This window comes from Meles meles, chromosome 3 (genome assembly GCF_922984935.1).
Source record: "Meles meles chromosome 3, mMelMel3.1 paternal haplotype, whole genome shotgun sequence".
NCBI classification, from domain to species: domain Eukaryota; kingdom Metazoa; phylum Chordata; class Mammalia; order Carnivora; family Mustelidae; genus Meles; species Meles meles.
Window position 1 is genome coordinate 51415958 of NC_060068.1, and position 27453 is coordinate 51443410.

Below are 27453 nucleotides of genomic sequence, written 5' to 3' on the forward strand. Positions count from 1 at the left end.
TTTTTGAAATCTGATGTGTTCTGTTGAATATTTCCAATCCTGAAGATACAAGCGATGCTTGCAATTTCTGCCACAGCAGGTAACAACAGTAAATCAAGTTCCTCTGATTCCAAGCAGAATTAGAACATGATGACTTGTCCTGCCTCTAGTAAAGCTACCCTCCTCCATACAATAAAACTTAGTCTAAAGTATCAGCACCCTAGAGCTTTTAAATACTACATGTTTCATCATCCAATAAACTAGCAGTGTATAAATTAATACAGGGGTGCCTGCACTTCTCCAGACCTTTCTGTACTTTCAGGAAATGATAATTTTGGAGCCATGCATATAGCAAAGCTGCCTACAGGTAGTTCACTAAGCACACACTGAGAAAGACGAGGACTCCATCTGGGAATATGGGGCCCTAGCCCCATAACCCATGGATGAGAGTATTACTCAAAATAAACATTACAGGAGATAGATGTTTCGTGAAAAATAACCCCACAGGCACCAAAGACGAATTTTGATCTCATTGTAGCTTTAAAGATACAATTAATGATCAGTACCTGGAATTCTGTACCGAACTAATAAGACCATGGAGAAAATTGTGGCCTGGGGATATGTCAGCAGAATAGTCTAATGAAAATCATTTTTTATAAACTACCTTATGCGGTGCCACAAAGCCTCCCCCCAAATGGCTGAAATTCTTAAAACACACACACCTCATAAGCAAATTTTGTATATTCAACAGAGAAGAGTAGTATGGCCTTAAAAGGATGTGCTTGTAGTCTGCATTAAAGGAACAGAAATCATAGATAATGTTCAATTACACTGACAAGTCAAGGAATACTGATAGTAATACTGAAAAAGACAATTTTCTGTAGGGTAAGAAAATCACTTGTGAGAAAACCGTTTTACTCTTTGATTTGCTAATCAGTTCTGTAGGGAGGCACTGCTGAGGAGTGGAGAAGAAGGTCATGATATTTCATTTACTTTGCTTTTGATGAAAGAGAAAAATTGAGCAAAAAAAAAAATATCACTAATCCGAATGACTGTTAAGAGAGAAAATTTAGAGCCTCATATAAGGCAAAACAGGATCAGTACCCACTCAGTCCTATGAGCAAAATCAATCAATGTACACCTACAGCTAAATCTGAAAGCTTATTACATAATTATTTGCCCCAGGTAAGCATTAGCTGCCGGAATTGGCATCACCATGATCACTCAAGCTTGGCTGAATCTGCACATCAGCATCTTCCTTCCTGTTACAGTGGGAAAAAAAAATGTGTGCCTTCCCCTTCCCCACTTCAAAGGCCAACACTTGACTGGTGAGCTCCACACCCATCTCTCTCAACAGCTCAAAGGCTGGTATTCTTTTGGTTAAAACTCTCTCAACACTGCTTCATCAAACTCCCTTTTTAAAAGTAACTCATTCTCAATTGTGTAACATGTAACCTCAGGTCAAGCGATACGAAATCTGCCATTCCCTTAAGCCAAAAATTGTAAAATTTACCAATTTCCTATGGTTCAACTTAACATGATATCCTATCCAAAACACCAAATCAAACTCCAGTGCTCTCCTTACCCCCACGATTCCCTTCCTGGGGCCCAACGCCTTCATAGACATACATAGAGTATGAAGAGTCTATACTCATCACGCCCCCTTTCCTTCTAAACTCCTATTCTCTCAACTGCCCAGTCCAATCAGCATCTGCCCACTGCTCTACCAAAACTGCCCCTGCAAAGTCCCCAAAGGCTTCCATGTTGTCAGTTATGATAAGCATACACTGCCCTCCCCTTACTCATCATCTCAAGGAGCATCAGCACACTAGACCATTTCTTCCGCCTGGCAACGTTTTCTTCATTTACTCGCAGCCCAGCATGCTCTTGAGATTCCTCCTGCCTCCTGTTTATCAGTCTCCTTCTCCCCCTAGCATCTAAATGATAGAGTGCCTGCCTCAAGGTTAACACCTGAACTCTCTGCCCTCTCTATACGACCTTAAGTTATCTCATCCACTCCATGATTTAAATTCCTTTTTCTTGTACTGATGTCTCATCTCTATTTCTATCTCCAGCTAAAGCCTCTTCTCTGAAAAACAAACCCATCGAGCCAAACAACTATCCCATTCCTCAACTTGGGTTTCAAACTTATGTCCAAAAGATACCCTCCCCAAAAATGCCTTCTATAATCCTCAAATTTTCAGGGTGTAGCATTAATCCCCATCTAGTTGGTCACTCCCAAAATCTTGGTGGAATAACAGATTCTTCCTCCTTCCTCACCCTATTCATACATCTAACTTATCTGCAAGCTCTTTCCTTACTACCTCTAAAATACTTGTGGAATCATTCTATATCTCTCCTTCTCAGCTGCAACCACAATAATCTAAGCCTCCAGCAACCTCTTCTGCCTAGTACATAGCAGCCTCTTAACTAATTCCTCAGTGCTAGGCTTACATCCTTCAACCACGCCCTGAGCAGCTGCGTTACCCTTCTAACAATCCAGTGGTAGTTTCGAAGTGCACTTCTACTACAATCAGTAAACACCTGCATCTATCTATCCTTCCCCCAATGTAGTTTCACTCTGATCTCAGCTCAGTTGTCAGCCAGGTCCTCCTCAACCCATCTCAGGACCTCCATACACATTCTCCCTTTATAAAGTCCTTCAAATCTCACCTGAAACGTTCCCTCAGCACAGTCTTCCCCAGCCGTCCTATTTAAAATAGGCCTTCATGTGTTATTCTCTATTTCCTGCTTCTTCCCTGGCCTTATTACATTTTTTACCTATTTATTCATGTATTGTTTCCCCATTTTCATCACTAAGTAAATCTCTAAATTGAGAACAGGCACCACAGCTGTTTTATTCATCACTGTACCCTGATGCCTAGCACAATGCCTGATGCACAAAAGAATTGCAAATATTTACAGCAGGGTGAAGAAAAAAAAAGTAACATATTTTCTAAGACAAGGCAGTATTAAATGCCATTTTTTGGCACACAGCTTGCACCAAAAATAATATGAATTAAAATAAAACAGTCTAACAATTTTTTTAAGAAAGAAAATTCACAAAAATCTTCACTGTGACCCAAAAAGTAGATAAGATGAGAAGCAAAGTCCTAAATTATAGGGTGATCTTCACTGACTGAGAGGGAAATGATATAGAAATTGAGCTATGTTTGGCCACAGATTGACAATCATGACCTTGAGAGTAGGATAGACTATGTGGCTCCTCTTTGAGGGCAGGCAAAGATTATGGACTCTGTGCAGTCCATCCAAAAGTTTCAACGTTCACTACTATCAGTAATCATAGCTCACTGGGCTCTAATTTCAACTGATGCAGGGGATAAAGAGGGTTTGGTAAAAGAACCCAAGATTGATTCTGAAATTCTTCCTACTACAGTAGTGGTAAAAGATCTTCACTCAACGAAATCAAGTTTCTAGTTAAGAGAATGATAGAGAAAATATTATTTATAATATAATCACCAGTGGTGGGATTTGAAAGAAACAAAATTTTACTGCAATACATATGTGTGTGTGTGTATGTCTGAAACTCATACCACCTGTCATTCATGCTTTCTTTTCCTGCTTCTTGTCAGATTTTGTTAGATTCAGTAAATCACTTCATCACATCAGTATATTTTTGGACCTGGATTCTGTCATAAAATGTGCCCACCGTGTACCAATGTAATCACATTGGGTAAAAGGCTCTAAGAGTAACCATCAGAAGCATCTGAAAGGCTGCTCAAAACTACAGATCTCAGGGGCCCCTGGGTGGCTCATTAGGATAAGCATCAGATTATTGGTTTTGGCTCAGGTCATTATCTCAGGGTTGTGAGAGGGGGCTGGGCCGCAGTCCAGCTCCAGGCTCAGCAGGGGCGTCTGCTTGAAGATTCTTTCCCTCTGCCCCTTTCCCTGCATGTGTGCATGTGCGCTCTCTCTCTCTCTCTCAATTTCCAATAAATAATCTTTAAAAAAAATTACAAATCTTAGGGGATCCACCCTGGAATCTTGGGAAGGGTCCCAGAAACTGCAATGCTTATGCTCCACAGGTGACTCTGGTGATCAGCCAGGTTTGGGACCTACACCTCCAACCTCATGCATGTCAGCGAAATACTTTAGATACACAGCCAATAAGCCATTCGGCAATCACCCCTAAACTACCCTAGAGGGTGACATAAATCACAAACCTGCACCCTTTGATAATCTGCTTAACTGGATATTAATTCTCCTAATTATCTTTGTACCAGGTTCCTCCATTTCATGCTTTAGGATATTATACCTCACCACATTTTTATTTTTAGTAACTGCAAATAATGATTATCTTTAGTTTTAATAACTCCTTTTACCAGCTAAAGATAAAGGCAGTTTAGCTGAACAGTTAAGCACAAGAGCTCTGGGTCAGACTTCGTGAGTTCTAATCTTCAGTTTGGCACTTAGAAACACTGTGACCTTGGGGAAGTAACTTAACTTTCCTGGACCTCAGTCTCCTTTATAAGCAAAATGCAGTGCTAACACCTATTGGTTGGAATGGCTGCGAAGAACTTAGCACAGAGCCTGCTACTAAATAGGCATTCAAGAAGACATTACTTCTGCTATTGCTGGAACAAAACTATGGCTTTCTAAAATCACTTTGTTTTCTGGTTTTTTTTAAAAAGATTTTATTTACCTATTTGAGAGAGAGAGAACAAGAGAGAGAACAGTAGCAGGGGGAGGTGCAGAGGAAGAGGCAGAAGCAGACTCCCCACTGAGCAGGGAGCTTGATGTGGGGCTCTATCCCAGGACCCCAGGATCATGACCTGGGCTGAAGGCAGATGCTTAACCAACTGAGCCACCCCAGAGTCCCTAGCTTTCTAAAATCACTTTGAATGGTACAACTTTCCAGGGCACAACAACTGTGATAAGAACAGACTCTAAAGTTAAGCCAAGAGTAATGTCATCAAAATGGCAGCATGGGAGACCCCAACCTCCATCCTCCCACAAAGATCAACACTGAAACAGCTATCCATGAACAAAAACAGCTGTGGGGCAGCTCTGAAGTCTACTTATAAAACTTTAAAACAGAGTGGAACAAAAAATCTGAAAATAACCACACAGGGGAAAAAAAAAAAAAGACTGCTTCATTTTGCTTGCATCATCCCATCCCCCAGGGCAGCAATGCTCAATGCCAAGAGGGAACTCTCTGCCTAGAAAGAGTTCCTCTTGCTAAGAAAGAAGAGCAGGGTCAAACAGGCCCCTCAGCCACTGGGAGCACCAACCACCCAAAGAGACACAGAGAGACAACTAGGAATAAGGAAGAAAAGCAGGGGCTACCAATAGTAGCCACACAGCATGAACAAGAATGGTTCACAGTGACCTGCTCTACAGACAAACCCAGCTTTCACATCGAAGGAACCAATAGCCAGCAGGGCTGCCATGGAATCCCTGCAGATTTTACCAGTTTTCACACCCCTTGTATCGGCATTTGCTCATGCCACCCACTGTGGCCCTCCGGCTCTCTCCCCACCAAGCCCCTCTGGAACCTGGGAACCACGCCAGCAGCCAGCTCAGGCTTCTGTGGCTGCAAAAGTGCAAGACTCCAGCCCAGACCCACATGGCTGATCCCCACTGCCATGGAGTTAACCCCTCCAGCTATGCACATACATGCTGCCAATCTGACACTTGTCACCAGCCTCCATTGCCTGCACACATTCAGGAGGAGACTGCAACAATGGGAGAGCAAGCTGACAGCCAGAGCCTCCACAGCTACTTGTGAACATGGATGAGGTCCTATCTTCAGTCACTAGTCTGCACCATCATCCTCTCCTGGCATCAGACACTCCAGCTGTGCAGAGCCCATCCCCAGCTTGACCTCCATTGCCAGCCTCCACTGCTGTGTGCCTGTCGTGAGACTGAGCAGTCATGGTAGTACCCATCAACCACCTGGGCCCCTGCAACTACCAGGGCACCCACTGTTGGCCCCAGCTTTGCTGCCTTCCTTGGATTCCACCATTACATTCATGTGTGCAACAAGCCCCTGCCACTGCACAGGCCTCTACAGCTCAGCAGGTGCACACAACCAGCTTTGGCCACCACTGCTGTCTTCCCTAGCCCCTGTCACGGGGCCTGGAGGTGCCAGTGAGGACACAAGCAGCCCCTGCAGCCACCGCTGACACCCTGGAGCATTTGCCAAGGACCACACGGTTGTCAAAGCTGTGAACCCTAGCAACCTGAGCCAAAGAGACATCATGCCACCTCAAAAGGGATGTTACCACGTGCCCCTGAACTTGGTGCTCTATACCACTAGAGCTGGAGTCACAGGTGCTAGACCTGGGGACATGCTGGGATCACTAGCATGCTCCAATGTCCCCTCTCCCACACAGCTAAAAGGCTTCCCTTGCCAAAGTCAGTCCATAAAGTCTGGAAGAGGTGACTTCTTCAAAAGCATAAACACCTGTGCAAAGTTACAGGGATCACTAAAACTCAGGAAAACGTGACTACCAAAAGAATATAGTAAACCTTTCCAAAATGGAAATATAGCTATTGCCCAACAAATAATTTAAAATAATATTCTTAAGGATGTTCAGAGTTACAAGAGAATATAGATAAAAATTTAACAATATCAGGAAAACAATATAAGAACAAAATGAGAAGTTCAACAAAGAGACGGAAAACATAAATAAGAACCAAACAAATTTTGGAGTTGAAGGAAACAGTGATTGAACTGATGTCAACAAAAAGCTTTAAGACTTGACCAAGCAGAAGAAAGAGTAAGTGAGCTTTAAGAAAGATCAATTGAAATTATCCAATCGAAGGAAGAAAAACGAAAAAGGAATGAAAAGGAGTGAAGAAAGCATACATCATCTGTGAGATACTAACAAAAGACTAATGAGCAATCTGCAAATTATTAGAATTCAAGGACAGAAAAGGAGAAAAGCTTAATTAAAGAAACGATGGGGGGCGCCTGGGTGGCTCAGTGGAGTGGGCTGCTGCCTTCAGCTCAGGTCGGGTCGTGATCTCAGGGTCCTGGGATCGAGCCCCACGTCGGGCTCTCTGCTCCGCAGGGAACCTGCTTCCTCCTCTCTCTCTGCCTGCCTCTCTGCCCACTTGTGATCTCTCTCTCTGTCAAATAAATAAAATAAAATCTTAAAAAAAAAAAACAAAAACAATGGCTGAGAACTTCCCCAATATGAAGAGATATGGATATTCAGGTTCATGGAACCAAGAGGTCACCATACCAAATCAACTTAAAGAGATCCTCTCCAAGACACATTATAATAAAAGTGTCAAAAGTCAAAGAGAATCTTAAAAGCTGTAAGAGGGGGAAAAAGGAAGCTCCATTAGACTATTGGTAGATTTCTTAGCAGAAATTTTATAGGGCAGGAGATAGTGAGACGATACATTCAAAGTACTGAAAGAAGAGAAATGCCAACCAAAAATATACCATCTGACAAAGCTGACCTTTAGAAATGAAGAAGAGGTACAGATTTCCCCAAACAAAGGCTAAGGTGGAATTCATCACCACAGCACCTGCCTTACAAGGAATGCAGAAAATAGTTCAAGCTAAAATAAAACACACTAGTTAGTAACATGAAAGCCTATGAAAATATAAAACCTACTGGTAAAAGTTAAGCATACAGTCAAACTCAAAATAAGACTTCAATATGGTGGAGTGTCAGCCATTTAATTATACAGTAAAATGGTTAAAGGACAAGAGTGTTAAAAATAACGGCAGCTACAATATTTGTTAATGGATACACAACAGAAAAAGATGAGCTGTGACATCAAAAACATAAAAGGGAGGGTAAAATAATAATAGGGTAAAGTTCTTGTATGTGATCAAAGTTGTTACCATAAAATATATGTTATATCTATAAAATGTCTATGTAGTGTCATGGTAACCACAAAGCAGAAAACTATAGCAGATGCACACAAGATGAGGAGAAAAGAATCAAAGCATACCACTATGGAAAATCCCAAGTCACAAAGGAAGGCAGCAAGAGGAAGAAAGGACCATGGAAACTATAAAAAAGACAATCAATAAAATGACGTTAAGTTCCTACCTATCAATAATTACTTTAAATGTAAATGGACTGAATTCTCTACTCAAACGACAAAGAGTGGCTGGATAGATTAAAAAAAAAACAACAAAACAAAATCAAACAAGACCTAACTGTATGCTGTCCATAACAGACTAACTTCAGGTTTAAGGACACACATAAACCCAAAGTGAAGGGATGGAAAGAGATATTCTATGCAAGTATATGTGTATACACACACACACACACACACACACACGCACTTGAGAACTATTCAGCCATAAAAAAGAAATCTTTCATTTATGACAACATCGACAGACCTTGAGGATACACTAAGTGAAATAAGTCAGACAGAAAAAGTCACATACTGTATGAAATCACTTACATGTAGAATCTAAAAGAGCTGAAGTCAAAGAAACACAGTAGAATGGTAGAGCTTGGAAAGGGAAATGGAGAGATGTTGATGAATGGGTCTAAACTTACAGTTATTTAAAAAAAACAACAAAAATCCCTTTCAATTATAAGATGAGTCAGTTCTGGGAATCCACTGTACAGCATGATGATTACAGTTAATATTGTATTACATACTTAAAGTTGCTAAGAGAGTAAATCTTAAATGTTCTCATCATAACAAAGAAATGGTAATTATGTGACATGATGGAGGTATTAGCTAACACCATGGTAATAACCATTTTGTAATATATGAGTGTATCAAATCAACACATTGTACAACTTAAACTTAATACAATGTTCTACATCAATTATATCTCAATAAAGCTGGAAAATAAAATAAGATAAAAAATGAAGCCAAGCCAATTATGAATTACAGCTCCACTACCCCAGTGAATCTGGGCAAACTATGTAACTTTCCCATGACTGTTTCCTCATCTGTAAAATGAGGATAATGAATAATACCTCACCCACAGGGTGGTTATGAGTGTTCAATTAGTGAGCACATATAAATGAGTTTAAAGAGTGTCTGGTGTGATAGGCAGAAGGATGGCCATCCCAGTGATGTTCAGGTTCTAATCCCTGAAACCTGTGACTCTGTTACTTTACATGGCAAAAGGGACTTTGCTGATGTGGTTAACGTAAGGATTCTGAGATGGGGAGACTGTCCTAGAACACTGACAGGCCAATGTTATCATGTGGGTCCTTATGGGGGAAAAATGGGAGATGGGAATCAGAAGCAGAGGAGATACAAAGAAAGAAGAGGAAGTCAGAGTGACGCCATGCTGGAGGAGGCCTGGAACCAAGGAATGTAGGTAGCTTCTAGAAGATGGAAAAGATGAGGCAACGGATTCTCCCCTAAAGCCTCCGGAAAAGAGGCAGCCATGCCAACATCTTGAGTTCAGTCCAGTAAGACCCATTTCAAACTTCAAATCCTCAGAACTGGAAGACATAGATTTTTCTGCTTTAAGCCACTCCGTGTGCTTTGTGACAACAACAATAGGAAACTAACGTAGCCAGTAAAGAGCTGACCCTATATAAATAAAGCTTCCACTGGCTGGTCCTCTTAGAGAAGTCCGTCCAAATCCCCATCAGAGAGTTGGAGAGCTGTGAGCCTCCAGCAGCTGAGAGACCCTGCAATGGAGCAATGAGAGGTGAGAGCATCTGACTCTACAACCTGTCTCTTGGGGGCATGTTTTGGTCTCACGAGGCTCTACACCTATCTTTGACCAAAGGACGTAGGAAAAGACTTAATAGTTAAAAATATTTTTCCAGGAAAGAAACATCAACATCTTCATCTTGAACTGCTTTAGGGTCAATGAGTGAAAAGTGTTTTAAGGCTACTCTGGAGCTATGGTGGGGCAATCGGGAGTCAATGTTGTGGTGGCTTGGATCGAGGAAGTGGAGGAAAGCAAAAGGCTGTGACAAGACAGATGAGCTAGGAAAGGGAGGTACAAAGAAGAAAAATAGCCGTTGTGTTTTGTTTCGTTTTTTTACTGAGGCAAGTGGGAAGAAGATGGGTGGCATTTTAGGGAAATCAGGAGCGAGCCCCGGGAAAGGAGCAGAGGGAGGGGCAAAGGTTCTGTTCTGGAACTATGAGACAGCTCAACGGCGGCGTGAGGTAGACACGAAGTCTCAGAGTCAGGAGAATCTATATTTGAGTGGTCAGTATAAATAGGAATTTAAAGCAGTGGCGACAAATGGGGATCACCTATAGAGAGTGCCCAGATCTGCCTTTAATAATTGCAAAAGGCTCACCAGGCAATTCTCACACATCCCCAGTTAAGAACCACAGTATTAAAGCTAAATATAAAAACAGTGATTTGGTAAAAGAGAGTCTGTTTTTCCAGCAGGGGTGTCACCGTTCCCGCAGTAGCTCCAAGTCAGTCAGCCGCTATTCAACTACACAGAAGAATCCTGCTATTTATATTCAGTCAGATCGCAGGCACTTAACAGGAAGGCATTCTGGTTTCATAAAATGATAAGAAACCCCTCAATGACCACCCCACCTCTTAAGATGTGTGGTGCTGAGGCCAGAAAGAGGGTGACCTGAGGCTGTGGCCACAGTAGTGTATGTAACACTACAGTTTTAACAAGCCACAAACCACAGTGACAAATGACCTTTTAATGGTGTTTTCCAGACCTGAAGCTTATCATGCCTGAATCTCTTCCAAGGTATTATTGCCTTTGTGCTTCCACTGGCCCATTCAAAGAAATAAATGTACTCACCATATGAGCACAAAGAGCACTTAATTATGTAACACCTTGCCAAAACACAGGAGTGGTGGGCTTTGCCTTGACAAATTGTTACTCATCAATCTCACACCTGCCTACGTATGACGTTAGCAGAACCCACTCAGGCGCAGGTATACAAGAGTGCCAAGTGACAGCAAAGGAAAGAGCTGGGAGGGGACCCTCAGGACTCAGACATTGCCCCTGAATCACTGTGCCTCCCAGCCCTGACCTAGAGTAACAACAGGCCACTCCAGTTTCCCCCACCTTTGTGAACCCCATCTTCTCGCCACCTCCAAAAATGTGGTCAGGACTCCAGTTGCTGGCACTGTGTCCAGGCTCCAGGACGCAGCTCCGTCTCCACCCAAGGGTTTCCAGATGTAAATGGAGATCAGAACCATAAGGCCCCCACCCACACCATCCTCAAGCAGTTGCACAGAAACCACCTCCAGCCAAGGCCACATTTCAGATACAACGCTACTGTGTATAAAGTGAGATGCTGCTACTGTGTATAAAGTGAGATGCCCCAAAACAGCTATCTTTTTTAAAAGGATTATTGTAAAAAAAAAAAAAATAATAAAAAAAAAAATAAAAGGATTATTGTAACAAGGGCTTGTAAGTACAACATGTTTCGATTATAAAATATTTTCATACAGTGCAGCTTTATAACTTTCAAATACATTTAATAACTGCAGTTAAGTGGTGCTAAGCAAATTAGGTGTTGACTAAGAAAATTCTTTAATTCAGCACTTCCCGAACTGTTCTGTGGAACGTTTCCTTTCTTTACATTTTTTTTTTTTGGAAATTAGTTTTTTGAAAACCACACTAATTTTACTTCTACAACATATTTTTAATGTACTTCTATTCTTATACATAGCACTTATACATAGGAACATTTCTTATATCCAAAAGCTATGTCAACATATGTCAACACTTATATCAACAGGGTATCCCACCCAAGAACATGCATGGATGTTCTTAGGATATGCTTTCAGATGGCAACAATTCCCAGGGAACTAGGGTCATGCTGTCTAATGTCATCTGGTCAATGACTGTTGATCTATGTTGCTAATCTGTCTTACATTTTTTAAGATATGCCTACCTTTATGCACAAGGGGTGTTATTATGCACTATTTATACCACCTAATTTCATTCTGCATGGATGAATGACATACATTGTATTTTAGGATCTGAAGATAAAAGTTCCATCAACATAAGTTTACCCACGTAATTTTCAGAAATACGTTAATGTAAAAAGAGTACAACTGTTGGTAGTGGAAAAAGCAAATCAATCTACACAGTGTTAGTCTACTAAAATAAATGCAACTGACATGTGTAAGACAGTTTTTCATACAGAAAAGTTTTGGGGGGCCCTCTGAAAACAGTGTTGTTTTAAATCTATAAACAGCCTGCCTCCAATCTTATTTATACTAATCATTTTCTGAATAAGCCCATTCTGTTCCCTACAGACAGGAGAAAAGTAAGTGTCTAGGCAAGCCCCATCTGAATTACTATAAATTCTGAATTTCCTAACGTCTCATTTCAAGCAGCAAATATTCTAAAGTTTTACAAAGCCTTCCTACAGACTTCCTAAAAGTCCATCTGAACCATTCAGTCTACGAGGGCAAGGTGGGGCGCAGTAAACACCACAGAAGCAACAAACATAATAGTAAGGCACAGTAGGATATGTTAAAATATAATGAAAACAGATTTCTAAGTATCATACAATCAGCTATCAAGATAAGTTAAGGATACAAATTTCTCGGGTTCTTTTTTAAGTCTTTTTTCTTTATTTTAAACAATTATTGGTTAGGTCTTTCCCCTTAAAGTTTTAAGAAATATCCTGCATTTCAAGTGTTCTTGTCATTGGGCCCTACAAGTTTTCAAAAGTGGGCCTTGGGCCATAGACAGTTCTTATCTCTTCAGTTTGAGGAGGGAGGAGGGTGTGGTCAGCCCCTAATGAAAAAGGAATGGTTCTTCTTTACTATCAACAAGAGGTAGTTTGGGGGTACTCAGAAATCTGTCTGATCTTCAAAACAACCTTAAGCTATGAATCCCCTATTTCAAGTGTTGCCTTTTGATCTTTAATAAATCCATCTCTCTTGATCTCTCTCTCTCTCTCACACACACACAAACACAGAGTAATCTATTTTCTGTTCTTATAACCTAGGAAAAAAAATTATTTCACTCCATAATTTGGGCTAAAAATGAGAAGGGTCTTTTTTAGTTTCCTACTGAAATGCTTCTTTGAAATCTTTCTTTACGATGGTCTTATCTTTTCTTAGGTATGCTGATCAATGAGCTGGTTTCTGACAATTTGAATACAAGCTGCTTCATTTTATTAGCATCTGCTACACAATCATCTTAATACAAGAAGCATAGCTTTTGGCTATAAGAAATGTTCTTTGGCTGTTTGCTCTCTTCTCACAAAGCACAGTCCCGAGTGAGCTCATCCACTCTATGCTGCTGACTACCAGATCAGCATCTCCCTTCCCTAACCTCTCACTCGGGCACTGCAGCCCCCTTGGCTATTCTACTAACATCCACCACATCATACATGAACCTGAGGTTGGCTCCCCAAACCAGGTTATCTTCCAAACTATCCCTTTCTGCAAAGGGTATTAGCTCATTCTCCAAATGCCCCAAAAGAAAAAGGTGGGAAAAATTGTTTCATTCAAGCCACACACCCTTTATAAAAATCTGTGAGAAAGCCCTGATGCTTCTTTTTCCACAAAATGTCTGCACATTTTCCTCTTCCTCTTGATTCTAGCCATTTTGATACTGGTGTAGGGATTTAGTGCCTTATGTCTGTATTACCTTAAACAGATTCTCAGCTGCCTTCCTGTTTCTGAGTCTTCCTACACACTGCTACCAGAATAATCTAGATTGAATACTCTTAGCTCCCTTCCAGGTCTAAAATTTTCTATGAAATTAATTCTCCAACACGGCTTTTCCCAAGCAGCTTCCTAACATACTCAATAACTTTCAGTGGCTCACTATCATCTGACTCATGTAACTTCTCAGACTGGCTCCCGGGACAATTCACAATCTGATCCAAAGCTACCTACAATGTCTTCCCAACCACTTCCTACAAGCTCCAAAGACTCCAAATCAAACCAATCCCCTCACCTCTTCTCATGATTCCAGGCTCCTTCAAGACCCAAGCCTTAAGCTCATAACTCTACACTAAGATGTTCTTTCCCCCTGCAAAGTCCTACCCAATCAGAAGAGCCGAGTTCTGGTTCCAGGTCCTTTGGTCAACTTGAGCCAGGCCATTACCAGAACTTAGTATTGAATTTCCTTTAATGCCTCTGCCCTTATACCAAGAATTAAGATCATGGACTCTTATTTTATTCTTAGCTCTTATATGCCCAGAACCTACAACAGTTCCTGATACATAATGGCTACTCCATAAATCTCTGTTCATTGGTAATAACTAGCATTTACTGAACACATACTATGTGCCAGGCAGTTCTAACTCTTTTAATGCGTAATTAAATAACACTCAGCTGTCTCTAATTGTTTCACAATGACAGTTTCACAAATGACCACCTCAAATAACTAAGATGCTCTTGCAAAGCAAGAAACATTATCTAGTACATCTATCATAACTTCCACAGTACCTAACGCAAAGTAATTCGCAAATATGTGCTGAGTAAAGTACAACAGAAAGCACTGAATTATAGGCCAGGATGCATACCCCAGGTATGCTATGACTGGTTACGGGACCCAGGGCAAATTGGTGAAGCCCGATTTATGTGTCTCAGTGTCCTTCTCTGAAAAATCAAAGACTAAATTATCTGATTTGGAAGGACCTTCCCTACTCTAAAATTCTCTGACTTTTAATATTATGACTTTTCTAGGGGTACTGGTAACCATTAAGAGAATGACTACCTCCATAGATTCTCAAACTGCAAATTAAGGACTTTTTTAGGGAGAAAGTAATTCTGAGAATAATTCCCGTTCTTTGGCTTCCATCTTCTAATGTTCCACCAGTAAAAATGTCACCACAAAGGCCAGGACCCACAAATCCCACATTTTTCTGTACTTGTGATATGAAAGAACAGGAGTGAATTGCTGAGAAGTCTGTCTTCAGCCCCAAAGTACAGCCTCACCCAGCAGGAGGAGAGCTTTCCCCATCACAAAACACAATCAATCCTGGAAGAAAACATGCATTTGAAGTGATCTCTCTCTCACTGTCAAATAAATAAATAAATAAAATCTTTGAAAGAAAAAAAATCACTGGCAAATTCCTCAGCTCTCAAGGCTCCTGATTCAGGACAATGGGGTTCACTGGTGGGACTAGGTTACATCTGGGGCTTGTTCTGCCCTTGGAAAAAACATTTCATTTCTCTTGACTCCTAGAGGCAAGAGACTTTTTCCTTCTACAAATGAAGCCAGTGAGAAATCCACATGCATGTGAAAAATGCTGAAATGCATACATTTAAAAATGGAAAGACAATGCTTAAAAACTGCAATACTACTCAATGAGACTCATTAAACTCATTTTTGTTGGGACTAAGTGTACTGCAATTGAATGATGATAGTGAAATCTCTGAGAACATAAATTGGGGTGGTGGCTTGTGCCAAAAGGAATGAAGAAAGTCGCACATAACCTTCAAGAAGCATGAAGAAGTATCAAAATTAGCAAGAATTTATTACTCTTTGATGACTAGCAGTCCACTGTCCCTGCAGACATCCTGGTAGTTCTCCGCCTCCAAGCTGAGTAGCCTTCAGGGTCCCAGAGAGGACTGCCACCTTCCATCCTAATGGACACAGGCTCTGCCTCCACAATCCTAACCCAAGCTGTCCGAGTAGGCTCAGAATTCAGCCCATCTGTGAATTACAGCCAATCCCAAATACAATAAAGCCACGGTTTTTGATCTTGAGACTATGGATCAATTTTGCACTGTTCATGCCCCAGAACCCTCCATCCCACAGCAGTCTTGTAGTGAGAAGCCTGCAGGTGATAGAAGGGAAACAAATTAAACATGTCAAACATGTCCATACTCCAGCACAGAGGTTCCCCAAGGATACCTGGGAAATCTATGAAACACGGATATAACACCAGTTTTAAACCACAGTCTCAAACCACAAACTAAGTTTCACTAATGTTTATCTAATAACCAGGTGACAAGAATTTTGTTTTCAATACACACCTCTGCTTCAACGGATCTAACCACACAATTTGCCTCTAATGTTAATAATAGAGAAATAGAGTTTAAATCTGGGACTGGCAAACTTTTTCAGTCAAGGCCCAGACAGCAAATATTTTAGGCTTTGCGGGCCAGAGTTTCTGTGGCAACTACTCAGCTCTGCTCAACTCTTATGGTCCAGAAGCAGCCAGAGATGATTTGTAGAGAAATGAGTGTGGCCACGTCATGAAATATTTAACCATTTGAAAACAAGAACCATTCTTAGCATGTGGCCCCACAAAAACAGGTGGTGGGCCAGATTTGGCCCACAGTTAGCTGACTTAGGCAGAGTTCAAGACAAGAGACGTTGGGGACAAAAGAAAAGGAAGAACATCTGCCAAGAACTTCATTCTTTTCCTACCCCACTTCCACCGTCCTTTCTTTTAAAAAAGCTATTTAAACAAAATGAATTGAACAAGAAGGAAATCTCCATCCACTTTATTTTCCAGTTTCTGTTCCTCCTTTTTCTCAAGAAGGAATACAAAATGCAGTAACTCGAATCATCAGCATTAATTAAGAAATAAAGCTTATTTAAGAAAACTTCAGACATCTCAAATTATGTTTGTGTATGACTTTTATACTACCTTATTAGTGATCAGTGTGTCTTTCCTTCTGTGCTAAAAGATAAGGGGACTAAACCTGGACTACTTTCAACCTCTAATTCAACCAGCAAAAAGTAAAAGATGATCTATTTACTATCACCTAGCCATGAAGTTTTTCTCAGAATAAGTATATTCAATTTTAAAAAAGGAAATTTCATTATAATAATCCTCTATTTTTTAAATTACATATGAACATAATATCTACCCTTGTATTTTCTCCAATATACTGCAATTTAGAATCCTGCAAACATAAGTGCATTTTTAGGCATCCAGAGAAAGGATACACCAAAAAATGCTAGTTATCCTTTTGAGTATTAGAACTAAGCCTTCTGATCATTCCTTCCTAAAATGCAAAATGATATAATGCAGTGCCAGGGGTATAAAGAACAGGCCTTTGGCTAGACTGCAGCCAAGTGATTTTCAACAGGTGTGTATCCCCCCCTCCCCACCACCCAGAAAAGATTTAGCAATGTCTGTAGACCTGTTTGGTTGCTACAACCAGAGGAAGGAAGAAAGGTGTTTCTGGTTTATACTTGGTAGAAACTGGGATGCTGCTAAGCATTCCACAATTCACAGGATGGCCCCTACACCAAAGAATTATCCAGCCCCAAATATCAATAGCTATGAGTTTGTGAGGCAAAGGTAGAGTATTAAAGTTTTAAGTTAAAGTGCTTCGAATTTGATCTTTTACTTAGAAAACAGTGTGTCAGATCTACAACTTCAACAAAGTATTTCCTAGATACCAACTATGAGTTTGTCTGCATAAAAGCACAAATAACATTACATTTTATATACTATCTCACGACAGAGTTACAGTTCAACCTCAGGAGACTTAGTCCATTCAAAGCAAATGATTTCCTGCCTATCATAAGGCAAATCTGGCAATTCTCAAACACTAAGTGTAAATACCATTCAGTACAATCAACCCTCAAATTTGTTTGAACCTCATCATGGTTTCAACCTCAAAATTAGCGGCTTGGCTTGAAGTTTACAACTGAAAGAGAAACCCATTTTAGTCAAAATGGTCTAACTTCATGTTCCTGATCAACTTGCCAATCACAACTGTAAAAAGAAGCAAAATCCACTCTTTAGGAGTTCTTCCTCCTCTCTTCAGTGCTGTGTGTATTGTAAAAGCTGATGCAACCTGAAACTTGACCACCAAGACAGAACGGGACAAAAGCGTAGATAAGGCCTTTACAATCCAGCAACCAGTGATCCTATCCCAAACTGTTGAATATCCTCACATTTTCTTAAAGATCTCTCTGGAAGAGGGAACAACAAGGTAAAACTAAGACCACTGAGGAAATGAAAACTCAAGCAAGGGATAAGCAGCTGCTACTGAACTACTACTACTAGGAAAAATCTCAACACTTACTCCAGTCTGTCCAAAAAAGGCCAAAGTTTTAACACAAAATACAAAAGCTGACTTAAAGTAAAAACAACCAAAAAAGTGGCGATTTTAGTCAATGTGCCCACAGTGCAGATACCCCTTACTGCTAATTAATGAGTCAGAGAGAAAATGTCCTTCAGATAATTAGGATTGCAACATCTCCCAAACAAAAGTATTTGTTTAGTCCCCGAGAGTGGTGCTGATCTGGGAACAACAAATTCAATAAACTTAAGCCTTCAGACTGGATGCATGGATGTACTCTTGTCACAGCTACTGTATAGGAAGTGAGCTTATGCTGGGCGGGGGCTCCAGCAGAATTGCTGACTGACCGAAAGAGGTGGTGGTGTCGACCAGCCTCTCCAGATGCTTCCATGTTCTTGCATTCTTCCTTCAGTGCCTGCTTGCCACCGCTGTTAAAGTTCCATCAACTATGGACTCTTTAAAAAGTACTAGAGATGTAAAACATTTAAGCATATTTTTATACGTGTTTATTCACGATGAAAGTTAAAATCCCAAAGGCCTGAGTGGCACAGTCCCTTAAGCAACCATCTCTTGATTTTGGCTTGGGTCATGATCTCAGGGGTCATGAGATCAAGCCCAGCATCAGGGTCCACACTGGGCATGCAGCCTGCTTAAGATTCTCTCCCTTCTTCTATCCCTCCCCGCCTCTAAAAAAAAAAAAAATTCCAAAGGCATAAAAGTCCACATTCCAAAGTCTTTTAATCAAATATCTTAAAGACAGTCTCACTTTCTTGTTTGATAATTGTTATCTGGGCAAGGAAGTCTAAACTTCACTTTCACATTTTCTATCAGAGTTCTAATCTCTGAAGACACTTCTAAGAGTTAATATTAATCCTTATGGTCATAGTCTACACTAATTATTCAAAAACTGATTGTTATACAAGATCTGATTTATTAATTCTCCAGATCCAAACTGAAGACATTAATAAGCGATCTATTACACACAATGTAGACAGTAAGCAAATTGTGAAATCTGCTTATAAGAAATGATGAAGAATTTCAGGACCTTAACAATGTCTTTCTTTTCCATCTATTCGAATTTTTATATTACTTCAAAGCATCTTCAGGGAATTCGGCCCTGGTCAGCCTCTCAACTACAGTGTAATGTTTATTAATTTTTCTAGCTGAGATTTATGAGCCCTGAAATAGACACAGAAATATAAACAGACAAGGCTGCCTGTTGCCTCCAAAGCCTCAAAGAAATTCCCCAAAGAGCAAAAGGAAAAGCCTTCCAAAGATTATGTCAGAGGTAGGCTGTTCCTCCAGGGTGGGAAAAATGGAAGCACCTAGAGTTGGGCCTACTGCCACCCCAGAGTCTGGTCAAGTGGTGAATAACACAGAATTGGAGAAGGAAGGGAAAAGAATGAAAGCCAGAGTAACAGCAAATAGATTGCTCTCCATCTAAGATGGCTTTAAAACATATCTTGCTTACCAGATAGACCATGTACATTACTGAAGGTTCCACATTAACTTAAAGAAACTAAAATCCTAAATCCTAAACTAAAATTCAGCAGAAATCAATCCCTTTCTAGATAAATCATTCTACTAGACACCAAAAACGATATATATAGTGATAGACTAGCTTGCTTCAGATTGACCAAAGAAATGTAATATATTGCAAGCTAGTTTTGTTATGTGCGGTGTTCTCATCAAATTAAGGTTTACATGGGATTTGGAAGTAATGAAAAAAATTAAAACTGACTCAAAAGGCTGGATGCTGTGCTGCATAATGGTTTTCATTACAGTGTTTAGCTCTAAAGTGAGCAACAAGACGTTCTGGGAGAGGTATAAATCTCAAGCGTTAAACGTTTCAGAAAAAGGAGCACATTCGTTAGAGCTTTATAATGAAACTTCTTTACCAAAAAAAAAAAAAGAAAGTCATAAGCTAAGGAACCAGAGAGCAACATGCTCTATCTTCCACATCAGATCATTTCTGCAGGCAGACTGGGACCTAAAAAGTAGGTAAAGAATTACTAAGAGTGTAGTATACTGGCTAAAAGCCTAGACTCCAAAGGCCATCTGTTCAAATCTCAGCTTTTAGCTGTGTGACCATGGGCAAGTTAATCTCTCTGTGCCTCAGTTTCCTCATCTAGTGGGTGGTGGGGATCGAGTTTGTCCTGTAAGACACATATGTTGATGTCAGACATGTAAGAGGTTTACAGAGTGCTTATTCTGTCTACCTGTTTGGGGATTCAGTGGTTCTCCAAAACTAAATCAGCAAAAAAGTGCTTTCTTCCTGAACCGAAAATCCAGTCCTAAAAATCTGAGAATGTCAACTTTAAGCATAAAAAACTCCACCTTTCAAATCCTCTCCCCTTGCAGGCAAAACAGAAAACAGACAAGAGCCTTCTCTTCCAGCAGCCACTGTCATTTTTCATCAAACACACTCTGCTCTATCCAGAACTTAAGCCCCCTGAGGAGGACTAAGGCTGGATATTAAAATATTGGAATTAACTTTGCTTAAGATTTCCCAGTAACTGAATGAGTCACTCACTTCTTTAGAAACAGTAAAATGTCAAGGTTGCCAGAGAACCCCAGCCCCAGATGTTTGCATAAATCATTTCCAAGTGATCATCATGTCAAAGCCAAAGGACATTATTCAAGATAACAGCTTAAGTAAAATATATCAGCTTTTATGATTTTACCTGTAATGAAGAAAATTCTGAAAATGTTATATGGGGTGGGGGAGGGAATCACAGCAAGTTTAGCCACCAAATTATACATGTTAGGCAGGGCTTAGAACTCCTTTTCCTATGGCTTCAGAGGCTTTGTCCCATTTTAAACTTTTACTCAATCTCAGGAACGCACTGGACAAACTCTAGAGTCAAGATTTAAAGACATTCCATAGTGCTTATCTCACTGTATTTTCTAATTTTGACATGCATCTACAATATTTTTAATACCTTTCACCTGCAAAATATTTCGAGGGCTCTGTACTGATGACAGGATCCACGAAGAGGGTTCCCGCCCCCCCCGCCCCCCCCCCCCCCCCCCGCCTTTCAGAATTCTGGTGAAGTTACTGGTTTAATTTCAATTAAATTCAAGCCTTTTGCCTTAATACATCACAAGAACACATGGCAAGGATGCTCTTTGGTCACTTAGATTGTCACAAAAGAAAGAAAAACCCCGTCAGCTTGTTCAATATGTCTGAGTCAAGTAGTTGTTAGATCAGCTTGTCACGGTTTTGAGTTCTGCCGGTTCATTCATTAGAGAATGAATTTTTACTAAATTTTACTAAAATTTAGTTTTACTAAAATTTCTAAAAATTTACTAAAATTTCTGAAGTGTACAGGTCATGGGCAAAGAACTTGAAACAAATCGCACACGCGGTACAGCATCTTTCTAAACAGCCGACTGTCTCTGCTTATTTTTAGTAACTTTATATAAAGACTTAAGACGGGTGGTTTCCCAACTCGATGGAGAATTTGACCACTGGGCGCAGGACTGAGCGCCCCACAGCTTCCGGCTGGAGTATAACACGCGCTTCCCTACTGGGCTCCCACGTCTGCTCCAAACAAACCCTATGTAATAGCTGAAGAATGACGACACTAAAATCAACCCTACAGATTCATATTTAAGAGGTCTGCAACACGTAATAAACTTTTGCTTATTTCTCGAGAGACAGTGGCGTGAAAAAACAGACGACAGGGTCTGTCTGATCAATTTCCGCGACTGGGGGCGCTCGGGGGGTCTATGCAGCATAACCCAGTGTGGGCCGAGGGGCTGCCTAACAGCGGTAACCCGGCGCTGCTCTCCAACCGACAGGTGCCTGAGACCATCCCAACAGGCCCGAATGCGAGTGCGGGAACATGGCCACTGCCTCCTGAGCGCGATCCCGCCACCGCATGCTGCCCGGCACTTTGTTAACTCGGCCGCCCGGGAGGAGGAGGCTTCCCGGGTCGCCGTCCGAACGCTGCAGAGCCCCGGCTGGCGAAGGCTTGGATCCTCCTCCGGTTCGTCCTCGCCCTGCCCCGGCGCGGAAGCTCGGCAGGAGGGAGAGGTCGCGAAGCAGCGAGGAACTACGGGCCCCCACGCCTACCCTCGCAGAGCCCCACGCCGGCGCTTACCTGGGGAAAAGAGCCCTCGCGGCGCGGGCTCTTGGGGTAGTCTAAGTGACCCCGGTCCAGCATCAGGTAGAGCGAGAAGATCACCACACAGAAGATCGCGCTGCCGAACACGGTGAACTGGCGGCTTAACTTCATTTTTCCTCGATAGACTCGGGGCCAAGACACTGTCCTCACCGAAGAAGGAAGCGGACTGTGGACTCCTGCAAGCGGCCGCCGGAGGCTCCCTGCTCCCAGGCGCCTGGTCTCTGCGCTTCTGGCTGCGGGTGCGGATCCCGACCGCGCTCCGCACCTTGCCTCCCGCGCCACCACACGCCCCCGGCCTTCGCCCGGACCCACCGCCCTCCCGGGGGTCGGGCGTCCCTCCTAAGGCGGGATCCGCCTGCAGCCCGGAAGGGGCCCCCGCAAACTTGATCTCAAGCTCAGCGCCCGCACCCGGCAGGGTGCGCAAGGCAGGCAGAGAAGAGGTCGCTGTCCGGACTTCCTGCCACCGCCACCCCGACCGAGTCAGCAGGAAAAGTTTTCTCGACGAGGGCAAGCGTGTCCTCCTCACCCAGGAGGTGCGGGATCAGCGGTTCTGGGGTCGACAGCACGGAGCTAGGTCCGAACAGACTAGGGGAAAGGAACAGGGTCGGGAGGAGCCGGGCCCCACAACTTAGCGCCGGGACGGCCGGACCCGCCCCCGCGGCACCGCCCCCGCCAGAACGCCTTCCTGCTGCTGCCGGCGGCGCCGCCGCCGCCGCCGAGGCCCGGCCGGGGTGCACCCTGGGCGAGGGGACGAACGGATACCGCAGGAGTTTCCTCCGAGCGCGCGCCCGCCCGCCGTCCTCTCCCGCCCCCCGGCACCCCTTCCTCTCTCCTCCCGGACCCGGGCTGCGCGAGGAGGGCGCAGGGGGCGGGCGGCGGCGGCCCGCGGAGGAGGAAAAGGAGAGCAAGGAGAGGAGCGTCCCCGGAGAGAAGCCCGCTCCAGCTGCAGCCGAGTCCCCTCCCTCCTTCCCGCCCCGTAAATGCGGAGATGGCGGCGGCAGCTGCGAAAGGAAGCGCCGGTTCTCCAGTGCCACTCGGCGCTCCTACACCGCCCGCCACGAGCAAGAGGAAACAGCCCCGGCGAGGCGACTGCTGGGTCAATAGGCGCCCGCAGCCCCGAAGCCGAACAGGCGGCTGGCCCCGCCCCCTCTCGACGCGCCGGGATGGGGGCGGGGCCTCCGGCGCCCAATCGCAGTGCGCCGTCCATCGGGCCCGCCCCGCGTCCGCCTTCCTGCGCCCAGGCGGAGAGAAGACCTCAGACGGCTTTTGTGAACTGGCAGGCAACAGGGGTGGAGGTGAGGCCCTCAGAGGCCTTCAGGCGCCAGCAGCCTCGGTTCTACAGAGGCTGAGCTTTCTCCTCATTTCCTTTTCACTGCCCAGGTTTCCTGTCCTTGAGGACCCGGGTCTGGCGTGCCTGGGACGGCAACTCCGTGAGGAGCTGTAGAGATAGAGGAGAAAGGGGCTTTGCATTCTGCCCAGACTCATCTTTTTATGGCACGAGAACCAGGGAGCTTTTGGTGACCTCTTGGTGAAACCTGAGGGTAAGGAGACTGCCAAACGACAGCTGGCTACAGAGTCTCGGAGTGGAGTCTAAGAAGTGATGCTTGTGCGGGTTATTTTCTATTGCCGCGCTGTTCCAAATCCGCCCTTTTTGACTGCTCTGTGAAAATGGATCTGAGCCCTTTTAAGTAAGTTTTCCTTTGCCCGCAACCGCTGAAGCTTTGTCAGTAGAGGGCGCTGAAGAGACATTGCAGGAAGAAAAGGGATTTTCTTGCTGGTTTTGGTGTACGTGTAGGCAGGCACTTACAGCGTACCTGGCTTTCTCCACTGCCAAGCTCCAATAATGCTTGGAGGTCAGAAGATTCCCCCCTCATCCCTAACTCTAGTGCTTCTGTGGTGGAGGCGCTAAGGTGAGCCACTACCCCATGAACATCTTTCCAGGCTCTCTAGAGACAAGCTTTGTAGTAGCATATTTCTGCAGGCGTTACTTCTCTGCCATTCAGTGACAGGACTCTTCCCTCTCCAATAAAGCCTGGAGGAGTTGGGGACCTTTCTTGGGGAACTCTAGTTACCAGCTCAGGGGCTAGTTATAAGGTTAGCTCCTTATAACTGCTATTTGTATATTCTCGAGGGGTTGTCTTCCCACTAGTGAATCTCTCATTAATTCTGTTATAGTTTAAAAGTTTAAAATGGTTTTTGCCTAAGCTTTTTTATTTTTATTAAACCTTACCTGTAACCCCAAGAGCTAGCCTTGGGAAGATGGGGTTAGGAATTTGGTTTGATTGGGCTTTTGGCCTGAGCTCAGTGCTGAACTCTTTGCCAAATGGAAATGAGATGTGTGTGATTCATGGCACATAGGGCCTTCCAATTAATCAGTGGCCTGTGGCTGATTGTGATTGAAGGACCAGTTGAAGCATGTGCCTGGGGTGGGGGGCAAGTGACAGTGACACTTGACTGTTATGGCTGTAAGGTGACTATAAGGACTGTGATGTGAGATGGATTCTTTTGAGTTCCTTTGAATACCTAGAAAGAGGAATGACAAGCACAGATCAAAGTTATGGCACGAGAACCAAAGAGCTTCTGTAACAATTCTAAAAGAGGCTCTTATTGTAGCAACAAAAATGGTGTTTCTGAAAATTGAACACAAAATTTTAATTTTGGGGTTACTGAATTACAATTTGCTTTGAATTCACAGATGTCCCAAGTTTCTCATGTAAAAGTTAGGATATTGATGATTAAATAATAGGGCTTCAAAACTCAGAATGGGTTGGACCCAGATGAAACTGGCAATCTTGAGCCATTAAGTTACTCTATGCCTCTCTTACCAATGAAAGTAGGTTGCCCTCCAGTGTCTGAGAAGGTGGGCTTCCTCTGCTTGAAAACTTTGTGACAAACCTTGGGACAATGCCTTGAGAGGGAATTCACATTCTCCTCACAACCCACCACAATCATCCTCCGTTGCCATTATACTCTTAACTAGGGTCAAATCTCAGCATGCTTCTGGGGGATAGGTGCACACTATGGTGAAGGAAGAAATAAACACCAAAATTGATACATAGGCAGAAGAAGTAATTTACCTTGTTGATACATAGAGAACTGGAGAACATTGTATGGGAATGGCTTCTAAAGGTGTTAGACTATGGAGGCTGGAGTAGAACATTATATTGAGCCAAATTTATTATTATGTTGTTAATTATATGTTTCAACTTACGCAGCTAAAGGTGGTTCTAACAGCTTGCTTGGTTGATTGATAGAAACTTGGACCCATTTTTGAGTTCGAGGTGCCCAAGTTTCCCAGACATGTGGAAAGGGGAATCCAAAGATTTAGAGAAATGTTATTCTGGATTTACCATATACGACCTGCATACCCTTCCTTAACTGCATTCCATCAAAGGCCCAGGGACACTCCTTTCACTGAAAAATTGAGAAAGAAATTAGAGGAAGACATGCATCTTTGAAAATCACCTCTGTAGGCCATGTATAACTACAGGGCATGCCACCAATAAGATGGACTTTTGGATTTCACTGGAGATGAGAGGACTTGAGAATAGCAGGGGACAAGCAGCTCATAGCACTAAATATGGCGTGGGTACATTTGCCTTAAAGAGCAGCAGGTATGTACAGTAAGATGCCTTACCTCATTGAGATGCCCTAGGAATATATATATATTCCTAGATAGATAGATAGATAGATATAGCCAACCTAACTTTTACTGCTTGATATTTATAATAGCAAAAGCTCTAGCCCAGGTAGGTAAAATCTAACTTTAGTCAGCAGAGTGGACAATCACAGACCCTCATGTGGTATTCAGACCTAAACTAATTCACAGACCCAGAACCCTTGGACTGAAGGAGAGTCTCCTTCAGGAAGGACCTTGCACAGATCTCAGCAGCAGTATGAGTGATGGACCATCAGATCATGTTCAGATTTCTGCCATTATGGACAATGTCATAATAAACATCTATTTTTTAATCCTTAAAAAAAGTAAAATATCTCAATGTTTCATATCGTTTATATTTGGAAATGATATTTAGATATTAATGGGTTAAAAACATTACATAAAATAAAAAATTTTACCAATTCTTAAAAAAAAAAAAAAAAGGAAGGACTTGTACCACTGCCACAATACCCATTTTAAATGTTCGCCCAAGCCTTCCCCAAAGGGCTGTGTAGCTATCTACTAGAGTGACAGTGTGCTGGAAAAAATGAAATATGCAGATCTTTTGAGGTTTACTAGACACTGGATCTGAACTGATGCTAATCCCTAAGAATACAAAACGCTACTTTTATGCTCCAACCACAGTTAATCTTGGTCAGTACTTAGATGAAGTTTTAGCTCATGTTGGTTCTGTTAGTTCATTTGGTCCACACATGAACTTTGTGGTTATTTTCTCCATTCTAAAACTAACAGTATCCCCAAATAGGCTTTTTAACCCATGAGTTGGAGGTCATTATAGCAGTAAGGAGCCACGTGGGACGCTCCTGGAACTTTCACTGCCTTCCAAAATCATAAACCAGAAACAATACCACCAGAAAGGACTTGGAAGAAGGAGGGGTGGTGATAACTATCACATTCCCATTTAACTCACCAGTTTGGCCGCTGCATAAGTCACATGGATCTTGAAAAATGTGGATTACTGTGAACTTAACCAGGAGGTAATTCTGGCTGGGGCTGCTGTTCCAGGCACAGTATTTTTGCTGGAACAAATTAACACAGCCCCTGCTACTTGTTATACAGCTACTGATTTAGCTAATGCCATCTTCTCTATACTTATTTATAAAAACCACCAGAAGCAGTTGGCTATTACTTTACAGAGCCAATAGTATACGTTCACATTGTTAGTGCAGGGACACATCAATTCTCCTTAATATAGTCTACAGAAATGTTGATCATCTTGACATTCCACAAAACATCACATTGGTTCATTTTGGTTGTTCATTATGACAACATTATGCTAATTGGACCTGATGAACTGGAAGTAGCAGATATTTCAGATGCCTTAGTAAGATATATTTGAACTAGAGCTCAGAAGAAAGCCATGAGTATGAGATGATAACTCTAAAGAGGTCCTGGCAGGTCCCCATTTAGGGGAGGGCAGGACAATTCTGGGATGGTATGAGCTATACAAAACAAAACAAACAAAAAACCACTGAGAAGTGAATCCAAGCAAGTGCTATGGGTTAGAAACGATATCAGTTGGAAAAAAGAATAAAGTGATTGCTGCAGAGACTGGTCATACCAATCATGTGGCTATGGAAGGAAATGAACAGCCCAGCTAGTAGGAGAGGAACACTCTAAACCCTGGGAAGTCAGGGGTTGGGGAAAGAATCATTAAGCCTCTCTTGGCTCTCACTTAGAGGATACCAATCCTGGCCTATCATCTCAGAATGACTTTGTAACCTTGAATACCCAGTCTTAACTTAAATCCTAGACTCCTAGATGTTAGGACTTAGATCCTTAATTTTTAGACCTTAAACTAA

At 42.5% G+C, this 27453-nt stretch overlaps 1 protein-coding gene across 3 annotated transcripts in view; it reads right to left on the minus strand.

Moving 5' to 3' along the window:
* The window catches only part of MAN2A1 (mannosidase alpha class 2A member 1), a 172199-nt gene extending 149827 nt beyond the window's left edge, over nucleotides 1-22372 (minus strand). For all 3 annotated transcript variants that reach the window (XM_045998993.1, XM_045998994.1, XM_045998992.1), the window contains exon 1: nucleotides 21949-22372. In XM_045998993.1, coding sequence (XP_045854949.1) covers nucleotides 21949-22083 — 135 coding nt within the window. In that variant the 5' untranslated portion in view covers nucleotides 22084-22372. The remainder of the gene's footprint in view (nucleotides 1-21948) is intronic.
* Between the last annotated feature and the right edge of the window lie 5081 nt (nucleotides 22373-27453).